General features: G+C 50.0%; 2 protein-coding genes across 7 annotated transcripts in view; one reads left to right on the plus strand and one right to left on the minus strand.

The window, feature by feature from the left end:
* The window catches only part of LOC143016409 (ubiquitin-associated protein 2-like), a 14,851-nt gene extending 173 nt beyond the window's left edge, over window positions 1–14,678 (minus strand). The window contains exons 1-29 of one of the 5 annotated variants that reach the window (XM_076170733.1): window positions 14,545–14,678; window positions 10,840–10,977; window positions 10,647–10,724; window positions 10,437–10,547; window positions 10,091–10,244; window positions 9,369–9,446; window positions 8,731–8,791; window positions 8,389–8,459; window positions 7,805–7,857; window positions 7,623–7,669; window positions 7,290–7,506; window positions 6,926–7,181; window positions 6,695–6,823; window positions 6,344–6,477; window positions 5,922–6,142; window positions 5,517–5,769; window positions 5,341–5,380; window positions 4,863–4,989; window positions 4,603–4,660; window positions 4,232–4,451; window positions 4,052–4,143; window positions 3,653–3,703; window positions 3,463–3,541; window positions 3,146–3,346; window positions 2,886–3,056; window positions 2,192–2,296; window positions 1,698–1,771; window positions 1,424–1,612; window positions 1–660 (exon numbers count right to left, since the gene is read on the minus strand). The exon at window positions 1–660 is cut by the window's left edge and continues 173 nt beyond it. In XM_076170733.1, coding sequence (XP_076026848.1) covers window positions 565–660; window positions 1,424–1,612; window positions 1,698–1,771; window positions 2,192–2,296; window positions 2,886–3,056; window positions 3,146–3,346; window positions 3,463–3,541; window positions 3,653–3,703; window positions 4,052–4,143; window positions 4,232–4,451; window positions 4,603–4,660; window positions 4,863–4,989; window positions 5,341–5,380; window positions 5,517–5,769; window positions 5,922–6,142; window positions 6,344–6,477; window positions 6,695–6,823; window positions 6,926–7,181; window positions 7,290–7,506; window positions 7,623–7,669; window positions 7,805–7,857; window positions 8,389–8,459; window positions 8,731–8,791; window positions 9,369–9,446; window positions 10,091–10,244; window positions 10,437–10,547; window positions 10,647–10,724; window positions 10,840–10,935 — 3,462 coding nt within the window. In that variant the 5' untranslated portion in view covers window positions 10,936–10,977; window positions 14,545–14,678 and the 3' untranslated portion in view covers window positions 1–564. Of the gene's footprint in view, window positions 661–1,423; window positions 1,613–1,697; window positions 1,772–2,191; window positions 2,297–2,885; window positions 3,057–3,145; window positions 3,347–3,462; window positions 3,542–3,652; window positions 3,704–4,051; window positions 4,144–4,231; window positions 4,452–4,602; window positions 4,661–4,862; window positions 4,990–5,340; window positions 5,381–5,516; window positions 5,770–5,921; window positions 6,143–6,343; window positions 6,478–6,694; window positions 6,824–6,925; window positions 7,182–7,289; window positions 7,507–7,622; window positions 7,670–7,804; window positions 7,858–8,388; window positions 8,460–8,730; window positions 8,792–9,368; window positions 9,447–10,090; window positions 10,245–10,436; window positions 10,548–10,646; window positions 10,725–10,839; window positions 10,978–11,987; window positions 12,128–12,346; window positions 12,456–14,544 lie in introns of those variants that run through there. The other 4 variants (XM_076170732.1, XM_076170735.1, XM_076170734.1 and 1 more) reach the window with 4 other exon arrangements.
* The window catches only part of klhl22 (kelch-like family member 22), a 6,793-nt gene continuing 3,897 nt past the window's right edge, over window positions 14,605–17,500 (plus strand). For both annotated transcript variants that reach the window (XR_012965519.1, XM_076170738.1), the window contains exons 1-4: window positions 14,605–14,897; window positions 16,779–16,944; window positions 17,019–17,330; window positions 17,431–17,500. The exon at window positions 17,431–17,500 is cut by the window's right edge and continues 340 nt beyond it. Coding sequence is in view for 1 of the 2 variants with exons in the window: in XM_076170738.1 (XP_076026853.1) it covers window positions 14,605–14,897; window positions 16,779–16,944; window positions 17,019–17,330; window positions 17,431–17,500 (841 nt within the window). In the remaining variant the exon portion in view is untranslated. The remainder of the gene's footprint in view (window positions 14,898–16,778; window positions 16,945–17,018; window positions 17,331–17,430) is intronic.

Here is a 17,500-nt window from a genome sequence, read left to right on the forward strand (position 1 = left end):
AAGAACACGGTGTCATTCAGGAAGTCATGTATAAAAAAAGAGACAGATGCAGTTAGTTATTATAAACCCCACCCCCCTTAAATGTCCTCATACGCATCAGTGCTAGAGCTCTCTCTCTCTCTCCTTTGCCTTTTGTTCTGGTGTGTCTCCCAGGGAAGTTTGTGTGATGGGTTTCTCTGTGTCTCACTATCTGGCAGGCCGTCGTCCCGCTCTGTTTTCTATGTAACATCTTTTTCCTGCAGTTTTGAAAAAGTAAACAAAAAAGTCCTTCAAAAATAAAATGCAGCAACCACATTTCATGTTCTACTATTACATATACAGTATATATATATTTATAAATACATACATAAATATATTACATGTACAACCAATTTGAAAAAGGAGGGGGAAGAGAGAACCAAAAAGACTTATGAGGACACGGAGGTGGGGCGAGCGGGGGGCCGGCTCTTTGTGAGGGTAGTGTGTGTTTGTTTGAGCTTTGCCTACACACACGGCACACGCACAGATACACACACGCAGCCTTTTAGGGGGGGAGGAGGAGGAGGGAGGGCAGCGGCGCATTCCTCAGTTGGCCCAGTAGGGGGAGCTGCCGTAGCTCGACTTGCTGCCTTGGCTTTTCTGCTGGATGCTGCTGGACTGACTGCGCTGAACGGGGCCCCCCTGTGGTGAGGAGCAGAACTTCAGACACAACCACAACACAAACTAATACGGTTAGACTCTGAGGTGTGTGTGGTGTGTGTGTGTGTCCTGTGTGAGGTGTGTGAGTGTACCTGTGTGAGGTGTGTACGAGTGTGAGATGTGTACGTGTGTGTACCTGTGTGAGGTGTGTACCTGTGTGAGGTGTGTGTACCTGTGTGTCCTGTGAGGTGTGTACCTGTGTGTCCTGTGAGGTGTGTACCTGTGTGTCCTGTGAGGTGTGTACCTGTGTGAGGTGTGTACCTGTGTGAGGTGTGTGTACCTGTGTGTCCTGTGAGGTGTGTACCTGTGTGTCCTGTGAGAGGTGTGTGAGGTATGTGTACCTGTGTGAGATGTGTGTGTGTACCTGTGTGTCCTGTGAGAGGTGTGTGTACCTGTGTGAGGTGTGTGTGTGTGTGTGTACCTGTGTGTCCTGTGAGAGGTGTGTGTACCTGTGTGAGGTGTGTGTGTGTGTGTACCTGTGTGTCCTGTGAGAGGTGTGTGTACCTGTGTGTCCTGTGAGAGGTGTGTGTACCTGTGTGTCCTGTGAGAGGTGTGTGTACCTGTGAGGTGTGTGTGTGTGTGTGTGTACCTGTGTGTCCTGTGAGAGGTGTGTGTACCTGTGTGTCCTGTGAGAGGTGTGTGTACCTGTGTGAGGTGTGTGTGTGTGTGTGTGTGTGTGTACCTGTGTGTCCTGTGAGAGGTGTGTGTACCTGTGTGAGGTGTGTGTGTGTGTGTGTGTGTGTACCTGTGTGTCCTGTGAGAGGTGGTGGTGCAGCAGCTGGGAGTGAGGTTGTTGGTGAGGCAGGATGTGGAGGAAGGGAGCAGGGGCGTATCCAGGGGCGCCTCCAGGGTTCAGGGGGCCGGTGCCCCCCAGAGCTGAGGGCAGGCTGAAGGGAGGGGGGGTCCCCGTGTGGAAGCCCTGCTTATCAAAGGACTGAAGAGGACAGAGAGGAAGAGGAGCAGTGAGACTGAGCAGACACCCACAGACAGGTCTACAGAGAGAGGACAGACGGGCTCACCTGTGTTTTGCTGTAGATGGATCCTCCCATGTCAGGAACGCCTCCACTGTTACCAGAGCCTGACAGTCCTGGTGCTGAGACCGGGAGAGGAAGAGGAGGAGGAGAGGGAGAGGGAGAGGGAGAGGAGAAAGACGGCGTGTCGGAGAAAAGAGGGGGGAAAGGAAGAAGAAGAAGATAAAGCAGGGAGGAAGGTCGAGGGGATAAAGGGGGAGATCTGTTAGTTCAGTGTTGTGATCACATTAACATCCACTTCAGTGTTAGTAAGGGGGGGGGGGGGGCAGCCGACAGGAAGAAGCCTAAGTGCAGCTCTGATCTGGACCCCCTGGCCTGAGTGCGTTCATGTGCAGTCACACACACACGTGCAGATACACACCTTCCTCCTGAACGCTCGCCCCTGGAGCTTCATCTGTAAGTGTGAGTACATCCGGTTTGCCCCCGAGCCAAAGCCCCTCTGACTGTGCATGTGTGTGTGCACACGCGTGGTGTGTGTGTACCTTTCCCTGGGCCGCTGCCCGCTGACTTGGCCTGTGACTGGGCAGAACCTCCGTACCCTCCCTTACTGTACTCCCCACCGTGGGCTTGAGACAGGTCATCAAAGGCTGAGAGGAGGAGGAGGAGGAGGAGGAGGAGCGGGAGGAGAAGACGAAGAGCACCACAGGGGAGGAGACGGGTGGGGGGCAGGAGGGAGGGAGTGGGTAGGAAGAGAAAGGAGAGTGAATGAATGAGGTGAAGAGGGAGGAAGAGGAGGTGAGCAGAGAGGAGGAGGAGGAGGAGGAGAGGAGAGCACGGGAGAGAGAGGCAGTAAGGTAACCTGACTAAGATGGCAGCTGTGTCTATAATGAGCCGTGTCCAACTTTAGCCGGGGGATTTAAGCTCTGCATGCAGCACAGGCAAAAACACACACGCACACACACACCCAATAACAAACACACATGCAGCATTGAGAGAACAGAGAGCTGAAGGCTTTCAGTTACACACACACACACACACAGCAGACTAAGAAGGCAGGAGCAGGAGGAGTCACTCAGTGAACCCTGCTCTCCATCACAGGACTTTAACTCTGCTTCACATTGTTGTATACTCATTGCCATGGTAACACACTGCTTGTTACAGCCTGTGTGTCCCTGCTGTGTGGTCATACAGGCAGACTGAGGTATCAGAGGCCCAGCAGGCTCTGAGCTGTAGTACCTGCTCCATACGCATGCTGGCCATAACTGGGCTGGTGCTGCTGGTGGTACTGGTTGGACGGGTTGGCCAGACCCATCGCCGTCTGCTTGGCCGTGGCCGGAGGCACGAAGACAGTGGGGCCGTACTGGAAGGCTGAGGGGACCCCGGGCAGACCGGCGTAGTAGGGCAGACCTGTGGGAGAGAGGAAGAGGAGGAGTCACATCACCGTCACAACACAAAGGTTTACAGGGTCCAGACCCTCCCTCTCTGCTCCCCCTTACCCGTGTATCCGTAGCCTGGGGGCAGTGGGGGGTTGAGGAAGGCCTGGTTCTGTGTCTGCTGGGCCTGGTTCTGGGCCTGGGCCTGGTTCTGTGTCCCTGCCTGGGCTGCCTGCTGAGCCTGCGACTGCACGCCGCCGGTAGAGAGGCTGGTGGGCGGAGCCGGGGAGGAAGAATCACCCCGGCCAAACTTAGTGGCCTCACCTAGACGGACACATAGATCAGAAAGCATTAGGTCAAGTTCACCGTTGTCTGTGAGGAGTAAGTGTAAATATGGAAACCAGACTTTAGCCTAAGGTACAGAGAGTTTAGAGCTTCACCAGTGTAAGGATTGTTGGCCAGGCCGTCTCTACTTTGGATGGCGGCTGTGGTACCAGGGAAGGTCACACCATAGTAGTCCTAGGAGGAGGGAGGAAGAGGAGGAGGAACATTTCAACATTAGAGCTTTCAGAGAGCACTTCTAAATGCAGCCGTTCATTTCCATGTTGACATGTTGGACAGCTGACTGACCATTGGAAGGCGTGACTGCAGCATCTGCAGATCCTCGTATCCGTAGATCTGCTGTGGAGGTGAGAACAACAGAGTTCAGACAGCTGTGGAGGAAAGAGGACAAACTGGACAGCACGGCTCATGGCTGAAACACACTCCTCGCTGTGTGAAGAGTTTACACACAGATGAGATCATGAACGTCCTGTTGAGCATGAGTCAATGCCTCAGTATGTTGGAGACGTCATGATTGAGTCAGAACCTACTATTTAAAGGTCATCATCGACACTGAACAGCTCAACAGGGTCATGTTCAGGGGGTTTCCACTCAGGGAGATGGTCTGGTCCTGACAGCTACAGCACTGTGTTTACTGAAGAGACTACAGGCCTAGAGCCTACACATGGAAAGGGTTAACCAAGTTACCGTGTAAGCTGGGAGCAAGCCACCAGGGCCCATGATGTACTGGTTAGCCAGGAGAGGCGGGACTCCTTGGGCCAGGTTGGGGGGGGCTTTACCTGCGGAGGAGAAACACGAGGCAGATTGAAGTCACAGCTTTGGATGGGATGAGACGTTAGGTTCCTGTGTGACTGATCCATGACCTACCAGAGGAGGAGTTGAGCAGGGGGTTGGGGCGGCTGCCTGCAGCTGAGAGGGCGGGGTTGGGGGCGTTGGTGCCGTTGGGAGTGAGACCCGGTGCTGCAGACGGGTGCAGGCCGTTGGTGCTGGAGCTGCTGATGGACATCAGAGCTGAAGGGCTGGGACTGATCACCTGGCCCGAGGAGGAGAAAGCATGGAGGACGCTGCTGCTCTCCTCACTCATCATCTGATGGAAGAGCAGAGAGAGGTTAAAGGAGAGGGGAGAGGCAGAATCATCGAACAGGAGGTCAGGCTAGTTTCTTTAGATTCCCCTGTGTGAGGAAATCAAAGCATTTCACGCCAATAACTCCTAAATCTGTTATTGTGTCCAAACTTACGGCCAGAGAAGAGTTTGAGACGAGAGGAGGTCCAGCTGAGTGAGCACTGGGGACATGACTGCAGAGGGAGAGAAACACACGAGGTCATCAGTCTGCTTACATGTGATGAAGCAACAACAACAGAGCTGACAGAGCTGACAGAGTGGAGATTCAGGGATAAATGGTTTCCACATTCAAAGAGTTAAGATATGTGCTTGTAAACATCATCATCTCCAGACAGACAGACAGACAGACAGACAGACATGATGGAGCTCTCCTACCTGCTGAGGGAGGGCATGATTGGGGCTGAATGGGAGGGGGTGACAGCAGGGGAGGGGACGTGATGGGTGGGGCCGTTGTCACTCATCACTGGAGACTCCGTCTTCACCGTCCTAGGAGATGAAGAAGCTGAGGAAGGAAGAGAAAGAAGCTTGTTTGGTGAGTGACTTTGTTTAACCTGCAGATGTTAAACTCAAAGGTTGAGAAGACTGAGATGAGGATGAAAGGAAAGATAGAAGCTAACTGGGCCAAAGGAAGATGAAACTCAATATGACTCAACATTCTTTAACTGAGTGTTTCACTTCCTGCAGGATGCTTTTATCAATCAATACTCCTCATGTTTACAGACGCGCTGTGTGTGTGTGTGTGTGTGTGTGTGTGTGTGTGTGTGTGTGTGTGTGTGTGTGTGTGTGTGTGTGTGTGTGTGTGTGTGTGTGTGTGTGTGTGTGTGTGTGTGTGTGTGTGTGTGTGTGGACTTACTGTCCTGGCTGCTCTGTGTCTTCATGCCACTGTAGCCATTCTGAAAAAGAGAAGACAAACCACCAATCACTCACTGAAGTTCATAAAAACATCTAACATCTGTGAACCAATCCACAGTGAGCTCCATTCTTCTGCTCAGGCGCCCTCGTGCTCACAGGTGGAGCATTCTTCCTCACCGTGACGGCTCCAGCAGCAGCTGATGGGACTTCTTTGCTCTGAGAGTAGCCCAGGTGAGACGACATGGTCCTGGGCCCGCTGCTCTCCACTCGGCCAGCTGAGGAGGGGATCGCAGAGGAGGAAACGGGCGGCGCCGCGCTGGGCAGACCCATGGAGGGAGAGGGCGTGGCACTGGGTAAGCCAAGAGAAGGTAAGGGGAAGCTGGGGTCTGACACAGCCGAGGGCATCGAGGGCAAGCTGCTCATGTGCTCACTGGAGGGACAGGAGGGAGAGAGAGAGAGAGAGGATTACAGCTATAACATTTAAATAAACAATACTTGTACAGCAGGATCTATATGGACAATCTTCAAATGCTTGTCAAGATGTCTTGCTGAACACAAAGATCCACATGCACCCTCACAAACCTCATAGGTGCTGGTTTGGAGAAGAGGCTGGTCTGTGGCTGCTGTGTGGGCAGAGGGAGGGGGGCTGGAGCAGCTGGAGCCGAGGCTTGATCCCGGGCAGACTCAGCTTGTCCCATATCGACTGTTCCACCGGCTTCAGAACCAAAGTCCAGAGCTCCAAACTGCACGTTTAGACCCAATATGTCTGCAGAGCCTGGCATCTCCACGGCTGAGGAAGGGATCTGAGCGAGCGAGCGAGAGAGAGCGAGAGCGAGAGAGAGAGAGAGAGAGAGAGAAAATACATAAACAAACTGTTTGTGTCCTCGATACGGGAATGATGAGGGCAGAGGTCAGTTGGAATATTATAATAACTTCCTAACAAGACATTATGTGATGACCTTTGAGTTCAGCTGCAGGTTCTCTGGGTCATGCTGGTGTCTCACCTTTGAGGGAAGAGGAACTCTGCGTCTCTGTGCCTTCATCTGGCGTTGTGGGGGTTCTGTGATGGGGGGCTCCATGCCTGGCAGCTTCCCCCCAGGAGAGGCTCCGTCTCTGACAGGAGCACAGGACTCGTGGCCTGAAGGAGATTAAAGGAGGCAGATCCACTTCATTAACAGATCTAACCTCAGAGTACAACCCACTGTTAAACAGCTGACCAACGAGATAGAAAACAAACACTCCATACCGACTATTCATAACTACATCAGTCACTTTACCCTGAGTTTAGCACCGCCTCTCCTTTTATCTGTCTACTACTAAAGCAGGTTGTGGTCAGCTCCAGTGTGTGAGCATACCTGGAGGTGTGGGGACCTGTGGTGCATGAGCCAGGAGCAGAGGCTCTGAGGGGGGGAGGATGGAGGCCTGCTGCCTCTGAGTCAGCTGGCTCAGCACCGCCGACGGCTCGGGCTGGAGCTTCAGTTCCACTACAGAGGGACCAGAATTCAAAAACAACATAAGTCATCACCGCTACACAAAGGCACACGTGTGTTGCTTTTAAAACCAAGCTGTGCATGTGAAGAGCGTACAGTGTTGGGCAGTAACCGGGCCGTTCTCCACTCTCTGAGCCTTGACTTCAGCAGGAAGAGAGGAGACAGGGAGAGGACTCTGTATCGGCCGAGGCCCCGCTTCTTTGGCAACAGCGGTGTTGCTGTTGGTGACCGCCACCTGATTGGCCCTCTGGCCGAGCCGAGGCCCATTGTGTTGCTCTGCCGTCCTCAGGTCAGAGGTCGCCATGGGCTTGGATGTGTTCAGAGATCCAAAACCAGAGCCCAGGACTGAAGACTGAGAGAGGAGACAAAAATAAATACCAGTGCAACTGTTCACTGTTCCTTCCCCCTGAGTGCATACTGTGTCTATGCAACATGAGTGTGTGTGTGTGTGTGTGTGTACCAGTGCAGCGTGTGCGTAGGTGGGGTTAGCAGAGGCAGCGTGGGCGTAGCTGTTGGCTGTGGCGTGTGCGTAGCTGTGTGTTGCAGTGCGTCCGTTGTGGTGGGAATTGGTAAAAACCAAACTTTGGCCCAAATCCTCTGCTGAAGGCCCGTCCACTATGACCCCCATCTCAGAGTCCACCAGTCCAGACTTGGGCATCAGGCCAGACATGTCCGCACTGGAGGAGGAGAGGAGGGAGGACATGGAGGTTTGACATGGAAGATACATTTACTTTAACTGTTGACCTTTAATCCACTCTTCATCCTAGCAGAGTCTGATCTGATCTGGGCTTACTTGTGGTTGGTTGGTGCAGAGGCAGTGAACACTTTGGTCTCAGACAGCTGACAGAGAGGACAAAGAAGAAAACCATCAAATGAAAACAGGCATCACAACCTGAGCAGACAGGACATGTTAGGATGATGCATGCTGCTCTGAACTCTTCATGGCTTTGATTTCAACATGAAAGGCATCCTTACATCCTCGTTCCACTCTTCTGAGGTGTAGTCCTCCACATTGCCTGTCCATGTTCCTATAAGGAAAAGATTTAACATTGTTCAGGTTTATCTTTACTCGGGCGGTCTCTACGGCAACCAATCACACCAGAGTGGTATTTACAAGTCTTACACTCCAAAAGGTACATTTACTGTTTAATGATCAAATGTCTATTTTTCGGCTGACTGCTCTATGGCGGCTGAACTCAGACACTCGCCGGGTTTACATCCAAGTGTTTTTGCATTTAACGATGCTATTGACTGAATCAGTTGGTCAATTGCTCCATTTCAATGCTGGTGCCTTTGTTTATTGGCTATCAGTTGACATCTAAGCGATAGAAGCTGGCCAGTCTGAATTCCTGGCCTAAACATCCTCCCTGCCTGGTCCTTATCAGTATGGAACACCAGGGAAGGTAATGGACCGCTTTATTATAGCGTTGGAACAAGTCAAGTGGAAGCAAATGAGCAGGAGGGGGCGACACAAGTGGACAAATGGATGGAAACCAGGCTTGAGACAACATGTACAATCGTTCTACAGGAAGGTTTGTAAACGGCAGCTATGACCTCACCTGGCTCGTGGCCGTCCCCTTCCCATGTCTCGTGGCGAGTTCCAGCTGCGTAGTCTGCTGGGTTGAAGGTGCTGTGAGCAGGAGAGAGTAGAAAGGTCAGGCATGTGAGGAAGGTGGGACGATGTAATGAGGACGATGCCCTCACAGGTCGTTGTTAATATTAAAACTTAACAGCAGCTGGACTGGGCTGAGAGCTTTACAGCTGGGAGATTCAGAAATTGTGTTTCTCAACAAATTTGTTTTCAGCTATGTGCTTGTAACCATCATCATCTCCACGTTCTACTTCATTACTTATGATGTGAGCTGCTCCACACACACACACACACACACACACACACTTACCCCATTCCCTGGGTGGAAAACCTGCCGACAGCTCCTCTTCCTCGACCACGGACTCCCACCCCTGAGGACACAAACATCACCACATGACCTCTGCTGACCTTGTGTATGTTGATCATTTTACTTTGTGGTTAGGACTCAAACTATCTTTCATAACGTCTGACATCATCCTTACATTAAAGCCCCTCTTTGCTGTAGAAAAGCCTCCACACTTCCTGTTCAGCGTCTCCATCGCTCATCTACTAAGCCCCTCCCCCCACATACTTGAGCAGCTGCGCAGACTGAGCACATTCCACACACGTTGAGTGCTGCTAAACTCCTAACTGCCTAAAGACTCAAATAGACGTTTCCACGATACACAACACAACGAAACACGCCCAGTGCTGAGTCACGGTCCTAGTAACCAGAGACTCCATTCATGATAAGACTGAAGGCAAGATGGAGGAATATGAATCAGCTCTGGTTTCAACACAAGGACCTGAGAGTACAAGCAGTAGTGCCAAGGTGGTAAACACACAAACACTTGGATGCAGACGAGCTGGAGGCTGCAGAATGTGCAAATGTGTCACTGCATTGGCAAGAACAAAGTGCAGAAACTGAGAGGAAACTTGGCAAAACTGCTATCGTTTTTCTTCACTTGCCTCGTCCCCGTCCTCTGCGTCCACGGTCTCCTCCTCTCTCTCCAGGTGCCACCTCAAATCCATTCTCCTCTGACCGAACTGGAAGCCAAACAAGAGGGAAAACAAAACCAAAATGAATCAGAAATGGATACAGAGCTGAGAAGAGGCGCTGCAGTCTGAGCTAACAGACCAGAGGAGGGTTGTGTTGGTTTGGGATGAAGACTGCAAATGGTATTTCCATTTCAAGGCGTTGACAAATGTTCAACACGTGTCCTCTCATAGGTTCAGCCTGCAGAGGCTCAGACAAGTCAGGAACGCCCTTTTCACCGGTAAATGCGGAGGCGTCTGCATCCGTTAAAACTTGTAATGTTAACCCTCTGGCACTCTGCCAGACACACCCGACTCCTGCAGTGACTGGTCGGCTGTGGTGAGGTGTGAGAGTGGGCGGGCTGTAAATACCTTTAAGCTCTTTCTTTCCGCCCTATATGCCCTCCTAAAATCACATGGAGGGTCCAAAAATACACAGAAGACAGAATAACTGTCAACTTCTCCCTTCTCTTCAGTTCAAGTGTGCTTCATTTTGTGTGATTTTATACTTCATGACCTGACTGAGACCAGGCTGGGTGGGAGTGGCACGCTGAGACCTTAGATCATGGCCACTGGGACTTGATGATTGAGGCACACCCATACATAGGATAATCTCATAATCCACACCACTTTCTCTTTGTCTCTCTCTCTCTCACCTTCACGGCCTCGGCTGGTGCCACGACCCCTCCGGCTAGACCCCCCACGGCCCCGACTGGCCTCCCTTTCTCCCTTCTTCTCCCTGCTATCCTTTATGTCCGACGGTCCTTCCTTCCCAAGGCTCCGCTTCTTTCCCACAGTCTCCCAAGAGTTCTGACGGGGAAGTTAAGGTAAGGAAGATGTGGATTTAAACTTTTGATGGTCATGACTTTATGCTCTCTTCTTTTTACTTTGATATTGTGATGACTAAAACAAGACAAATGTATCATTTAAGAGACAGAAGACAGAATCCGCAGTTCAGCCACATTCTAAGTGAAGGTGTGTATACAGATGTGGTTCACTCACTGTGTCAGAGGTGCTCTCCAGCAGGAAGTTGATGGCTCTGTTGACGTCTTCGTTGCAGTCATGAAGGGCGACCACGCACTCGTCTTGAGTTTTCCCAGATACCTCAATCAGCTGTGGATCCAGAGAAGCGTGATATCAGATCAACACTTAAAGCAGCAGGTGTCGTTATCCAGCACACTGAACTGAATGTGGAGACAAAGTTCACTCTACCTGTTTGACCTTGTCTTCAAAGTCGGCATCATTTTTGTCATAAATCATCTGGGCCAGACGAATCTGTTCTGCTGTGGCCTGAGTGCAGAAAGAAACAATGTAAGAATAAAACAAACTAGTTCATTCAATGATTGAACTTAAAGATGAAATGATCAAATAGATACAATGTAAGTGTGATTGAGTGAACTCTCACCTGTATCTGTTTCTGGGGCTGTGTGGTTTGTGTGGTGGCAGGCAGCATCCGGTCCCGAGTCCCTCGGGCTTGATTGCTGACCACTGAAGTCATCATTTACAGTATATACAAAACAATGTATGTACAAAATAGAAAAATCTATAGGAGGGAGAAAGAGAGGACAAAGATGGAGAGATGTCAAAGTGGAACAAGGACCGATGTCATGAATGCTTCAGCTGCATTAGCATTCCTAAAGAAGTAAACAAGTAAGTGTCCCCACAGCACAGAGTCAGACGTGTGCATGTTTAACTCTGAGCCCATCTGTTGCTCCCCATCTCACAGGTTAAATTTAGACAGAGGGGACAGCCTGGTGTCCTCTTACCCTCACCCTGATCTGCTCCAGCACACAGCTCTAACAGCACAGAAACACACACACTGGACTGCTTCATATTAATGTTATAGTCCCCATATGATCATTTTCAAAAACAGGCCCAGTCATGTTTACTCATTACGGAAATACGAGTTCAAGTAAATGTAGACAGCAACTTCTAAATGATTCAAAACGAGTCTTCCTATAGATCTCACTGGAAAAATAAGTTGATTAACGAAAGGTCATAACTGAAGACTAACCTGTGCGAGACAGAAACAACATTAATAACTTGTATTTATGTTATCAGATAAACTCAGCGCTTTGTCAGATGGTTAGTTGGTCAACAATCGGCTAAGAAAGAGAAAAAGACCTCACGCTTCAATTACACCGCTAAAACTTGTGTTGTGTAAGATTCTCCGTCGCCTTTACTCATTTACGTGATGATTGTAATGTTAATTTAGTTTATTTTGTCAAACAAACGCGAGCCGCAGTCGCTTACGGCGAGTCTGCTAGCCGCCGCTAGCTTTAGCCTGGTAGGTTCTTTGTTCCGTGAGCTCGACAGCGACGAACATCGATACACGACAAACTACGAGAATTATGACATTTAAGCACAGAACAGACATCTCCGACACATTGCCCACCGGCCCACTCCCCTGGCTTTGAACTTAATGTGTTAACGGAACAATCAGTTAGTGTAAACCAACATAGAAGCTAACTGTGGCTAAGCTAGGAAGTTAGGAAGGCTGAGCTAATGTTGATAGCAGCCTGATAAATAAACATTAAATTAGTGAACACCAACCATTACGAACGAACCAAACAAAGCTAAGCTGCGTTACATTTATTGTGCTGCCGCTTCCGTCCAATGTTGAGCTATAGAGCCGTGACGCGGCTGAGAGGACGCGGGGCCCATATACGGTGAGCTACGGAGCGTTAGCACGGTGCTAACGGCACGATGCTAACAGCACCGGCATGTGACGGCCCGTCCGCTCAGAACAACACGACTGAGCTATGAGCTAGCACAGCTACCGAAACCCCGGGGACGAGGAGCAACGGCATCGAATCAAAACTTCGTTATTTTGTAATCAAACCGTGGCTCACTCGATGAACACGAACACGTTTGTATCGTCATATTATCAAACATCTCCATTCTTTCTTTACCTGCTAACACGCTTCGCTCAGCCAGCAGCAGCTGTCACGTGACCCACCGCGCCGTTGTTGAACGTTGAAAGGCTCGCCCCACCAATCAGAACACGTCGAGTGGGTCACGTGGTTTAATACAGCCTGTGACGTGCGCGCTCCTTGTACGGACGCAGCGACGGGAGCGAGCGAGCCGAGTGGACCTGTTTGATCCTGTCCACACACACATCACGACACAATGCTGGAATGAGCTCTGTATTCATACATGCAACTCTATGATCATAAAGAAGACATGCTGCGGCCATGTTGGATAACGCAGGGCGATGGACAGGCCAGCAGGTGGCGCCAATGCAACAGTAAACACCAGATTAAATATGTCGACTGATGACATATTTGAAATGTTGATTGGTCAAATGCGGTGTTCAGATTCAATTAGATCAGGAAAAAACATTTGTCTCCCGCTGAAGATTAAGTACGTGGTGAGAACAATGGCACTGGACAAAAATAGCTCCTCGCCCTGCATTCTACTGTTGATTTTTTATGGTTAAGGTCACTTAACTTAACATACTCTTGCATTATTGCCATGGCCATGTTTGAATAAGCGATTGACTTTAATAACAATGTCTCCTTTCATGTGAGCTTAACTGCTTTAATGAGAGTCTCTAAATGAAAACAAGAAGAGCCAACGTGCTGCAGGGATGATAATGTGTCCATGTGGAAACATCATGCATCATGGCCTCATTTAAAAGTTGAATTGCCACTCATTGTCAGCATCACAGATGTGTTGGCTCTCTCCTTCCAAACAAAACAGCTACGAAGAGAGAGAGGAAGGAAATATGAAAGAAGATGAGAGGAGAAGAAGCTCACAGAGTACTCATCATCCCAAGGAGGACCTCTGAGAGCTCTTTAAAGCTTAAACTGTCCTTGGGAGACATTTGTCCCCGTTTGTGGGAGACATGGAGAGCCAGAGTTATGTCGTATTTCAAAGACAGCACAGTATTATATTTATATTCAGGCTTTGTGTGGTATGGGAAACATCTATTGCTTTAATTCATGAGGTCACAATCAAATCTGAAGGCTCTCATATGGAGAATTCGAATTTCCTCCCCACATTAGCATCAACAATCTGAACAGGGCTCAGCCTTCAGTGACGTTACTGCATGCTGGGGCACTCAACTCACTGCAGACGCAAACCAAGATGGTCTTGATAGTTTTTCAACATTTGATTTCTGTGGTGGCTTGTTTGCTAAACTTACTTGATACATTTAAAAAGTTAAAACCCAATGAATGTATTTGGTCACCAATGTTTGATCTTGAACAGAACTAACATCAACCAACTTGTGTCAATCAAAACTACAGTCAGAAGTACAGAGAAGGGTCTGAGTCTGAGTCTGAGTCTGAGTCTGAGTCTGAGTCTGTGCCCGAACCTGTCGAGCAATAAGTGTGAACAACTACAACTGTTCATGTGTGGGTTTTACTGTAATAAGTACCATTTGACTAAAACAAACCTTTGATTGAAAATATCGGATCTTAAAAAAATGTTGTGTTTATATAACTTATATGATAATAGACAATCTAATCTAAAATAACAAATTTCAAATCATATTTTTTGTTGAGATGGCCATCAGGTTAAGGAACGTAATACTATGACGTCATCACTGACGTCAATGACAGTTTTACGTCATTACACAATGACGTCATTACGCAGGTCACAATGACGGCAATGACAGGTTTACGTCAAAACATAATGACGTTCCCATCACGCGATGACATTGCAGCGTCATTTAGCAACTTTTATCAGCAAACACACCTAAGTGTAGCAACTTCCCCTGGAAATGAGTTTGCTACACTGTGTGTGTGTATGCAGGAGAACGGACGTCTCTGATTGGCTGTTCCTGGGTAAACATCAACATGGACCAATGGGATTCGAGCTTATCGGCCGAAACTAAACGTAAACACACTGGACTCTGAGTGTCAGCGGCGGCGAAACTATAGGCTGCGATTTAGACGCGACGGATATATGACAGTATATGAGAGTATAAACGAGTATAGTAGAGGTCGTTACTGTGTCGCTGGCTCAGTGTGTTAATGTTGTGTTGCCAACTAACTAGCCGCTAATGTTTACAACAATATAGTTAGCTTAGCATTATCAGCTCGTAGGTCTAACGTTAGAGTAAGTTCTAACTTTTATACTAACTAACGTCACTCTTCAAACTTACCGACTCTAAGCGTCGCTTCTCTCTTCCGGGTTCGTGTTTGTCTGCCCGTGCCTGTCCGCAATGACGGAGGTACAGAATGATGTCATCATTAGCCCGACACAAGTGATGAAGCCGAAACAGAATCCCTCCGTTATGGCCGAGGATGGAGAGCTGAGCCCGGCGGGAGGACGACCCTGCTCACCGGGGCGCCTGAGCCGCCAAACCTTCCGAAGTCCCCGCCACTTCCGCAGCCTGCTGGACGGCCTGGTGGCTCTGCGGCAGGAGGGCATCCTGTTCGACGTGGTCCTGCTGGTGGAGGGTCGCCCCATCCAGGCCCACCGGATCCTGCTGGCGGCCTCCTGTGATTACTTCAGGTACAAACCAGCAGAGAGCCGTGCTGCGTTCACACTCAGTGGGGTAGATGGTGCTTCTGTGTAGACACTCATGTTCACTGAGACCCAAGGGAGAGTCAAACATGTGACTGATCTTTAATCATCAGAGCAGAGTTCCTGTGTGTGTACATCTGCACTAAAGCCTCCTGGTGTCTGTGAGACTCTCAGTCTGCAGGTCCACTGAAGGATCTACACCCCTATAAGTCCTGATCTGGGTGGTTGATACTCCTGATGAGACCTGCTGGTTGTGGAGGACTCATCAGGAGGATCAACCACCCTGACAGGACTCCACAGAGGTCAGAGCTGAAGCCTCTGTGAGGAGAGGAGAGGAGAGGAGAGAGGTTCAGGTCCAGCTGTCTAAAGGAGCCATGTTGTGTTTAAACTCTCTCTGACTGCAGACTCATGCTTGTTGGTTTGGACAGAGGAGCTCCATGTGACTGTGTGGAGCTCTCACACTCTACACACACACTCTACACACACACACACACGTGGAGTGTTTGAGGCTCCTCACATGGTTGAGATTAGGATCACAGATCAGATCAGTCAGATGAAGCTTCTGTGTTTCTCTCCTCTCCTCTCTGAACGCTTCACCATGCAGTTTGTCTCTGTTTGCTTTGATTTAGATAAGGAGTCACTGCTTAAATAGTGATGGAGCAATCAATGTTTGACTCCATAGTTGCATCATAGCAGCCGTGTTGCCTTCAGGCTCCCAGAGTTCCCAGAGCTCTGCAGGAAGGAGAGCCTCTGGGCCGCTGAACTCATCAAGACGTCTGATTTAAGAGCAGCTGAACAATCCTGTCCCTGTCCTCTGACACTCAGAGAGAGAGACTGAGACTCTGTGTGAGTCAGAGCTCAGGTGGGTCAGACCTGTGTGACCTTCAGGGTCAGTGTAGATGTGGCCTTCAGGGTCTCAGCTCAGCACGTTACCAAACTGAAATACTGACATCTGAAGTGTTTAAGATGGATGCCTGACCCAGAGCGTAGAGACTCAGGAGCCTCAGGAGTCTCAGAGGCTGTGTCAGCACTCAGACTCTGGATCTGATCCCTTAACCCTTTCATGTCTCTGCAGGATAAAGTGCTGCACATAAAGATCAATATTTCCTAGAATGACAGGAAGTTGGTTGAGTTTATCTGTGAGTGAAACTGAGACCAGCAGAGTCAAGAAGTGTAGCATCTCTGTAACAACACACAGTAACACAACAACACACAGGAACACAACAACACACAGGAATCACTCACATCAAAGGAGTGTAATTATAGAAGTTCTCTCTGTAGCTTAGAGAACAGGAAGTAGCTCCTGTAGCAGTGTTACACACACATCATCAACAACACACAGTGACACAACAACACACAGTAACACAACAACACACAACAACACAGTAACACAACAACACACAGTGACACAACAACACACAGTAACACAACTGTTTCGCAGAGGGGGGAGCAATTGAGGGTTCGGTGCCTTGCTCAGGGGCACCTCGGCAGGGACTCGAACCGGCAACCCTCCGGTTCCCAAATGGAAGCACTACCCACTGAGCTACTGCCTCCACAACATGGAAACACTCACATCAAAGAGTGTAATTATAGAAGTTCTCTCTGTAGCTTAGAGAACAGGAAGTAGCTCCTGTAGCAGTGTTACACACACACATCATCAACAACACACAGTGACACAACAACACACAGGAACACAACAACACAACAACGGGAAGAGTGAGAGGGGACCTGTGGGTCAGGATCCAGGTCCCTGAGCTCGGTGGGTCAGGATCCAGGTCCCTGAGCTCGGTGGGTCAGGATCCAGGTCCCTGAGCTCGGTGGGTCAGGATCCAGGTCCAGGTCTGACAGCCTGTGGTCCTGCTCTTCCAGGGGGATGCTTGCTGGTGGACTCAGAGAGGCCCAGCAGACAGAGATCCCGGTTCTTGGGGTGACCTTCAGGGCCATGACCAAGCTGCTGGACTTCCTCTACACCTCAGAGATCCAGCTGGACGTGGACAGTGTTCAGGAGGTTCTGGTTGCTGCCACATTAGTACAGGTGGGTGGTCTTTACTGGAGGAGCTGAGGTAGAGAGTTCCTCACCCTCACCTCTGTGTGTTTGTTGGTCTCCAGCTTGAGAATGTGATCGGCTTCTGCTGTGACTTCCTCCTCTCCTGGCTGGATGAGAACAACATCCTGGAGGTGTTAAAGCTGGCAGACATGTACGGCCTGAGGCAGCTGGAGGCCGGGGTCCACTCCTACATCCTCAGGCACATCCAGACCCTGTACCCCACAGAGGCCTACAGGCGGCTCCCCCAGGATCAGGTCCTCAGGGCGCTCAGCAGCGACCAGCTGGAGGTCAAGAGTGAGAACCAGGTGTACCAGGCGGCGCTGCACTACTACTACAGCCCCGAGCAGGTGGAGACGGACCAGGTGTGCCTGCAGGTCAGACCACTCCGCTCCCTGTGTGTGTGTGTGTGTGTGTGTGTGTGTGACTCACACTGGTGAAGCTTCTCCTCTGGTTTCCTCTCCGTCTCCTCCTCAGGGCGACCTGAAGATGCTCCACGCCGTGCGTTTCTGCCTGATAGAGAAACAGGTGCTGCAGCGCCTGAGCG

This window comes from Genypterus blacodes, unplaced genomic scaffold, assembly GCF_046128005.1.
Source record: "Genypterus blacodes isolate CSIRO-AG114 ecotype Tasmania unplaced genomic scaffold, CSIRO-AGI_Gbla_v1 ptg000229l_1, whole genome shotgun sequence".
NCBI classification, from domain to species: domain Eukaryota; kingdom Metazoa; phylum Chordata; class Actinopteri; order Ophidiiformes; family Ophidiidae; genus Genypterus; species Genypterus blacodes.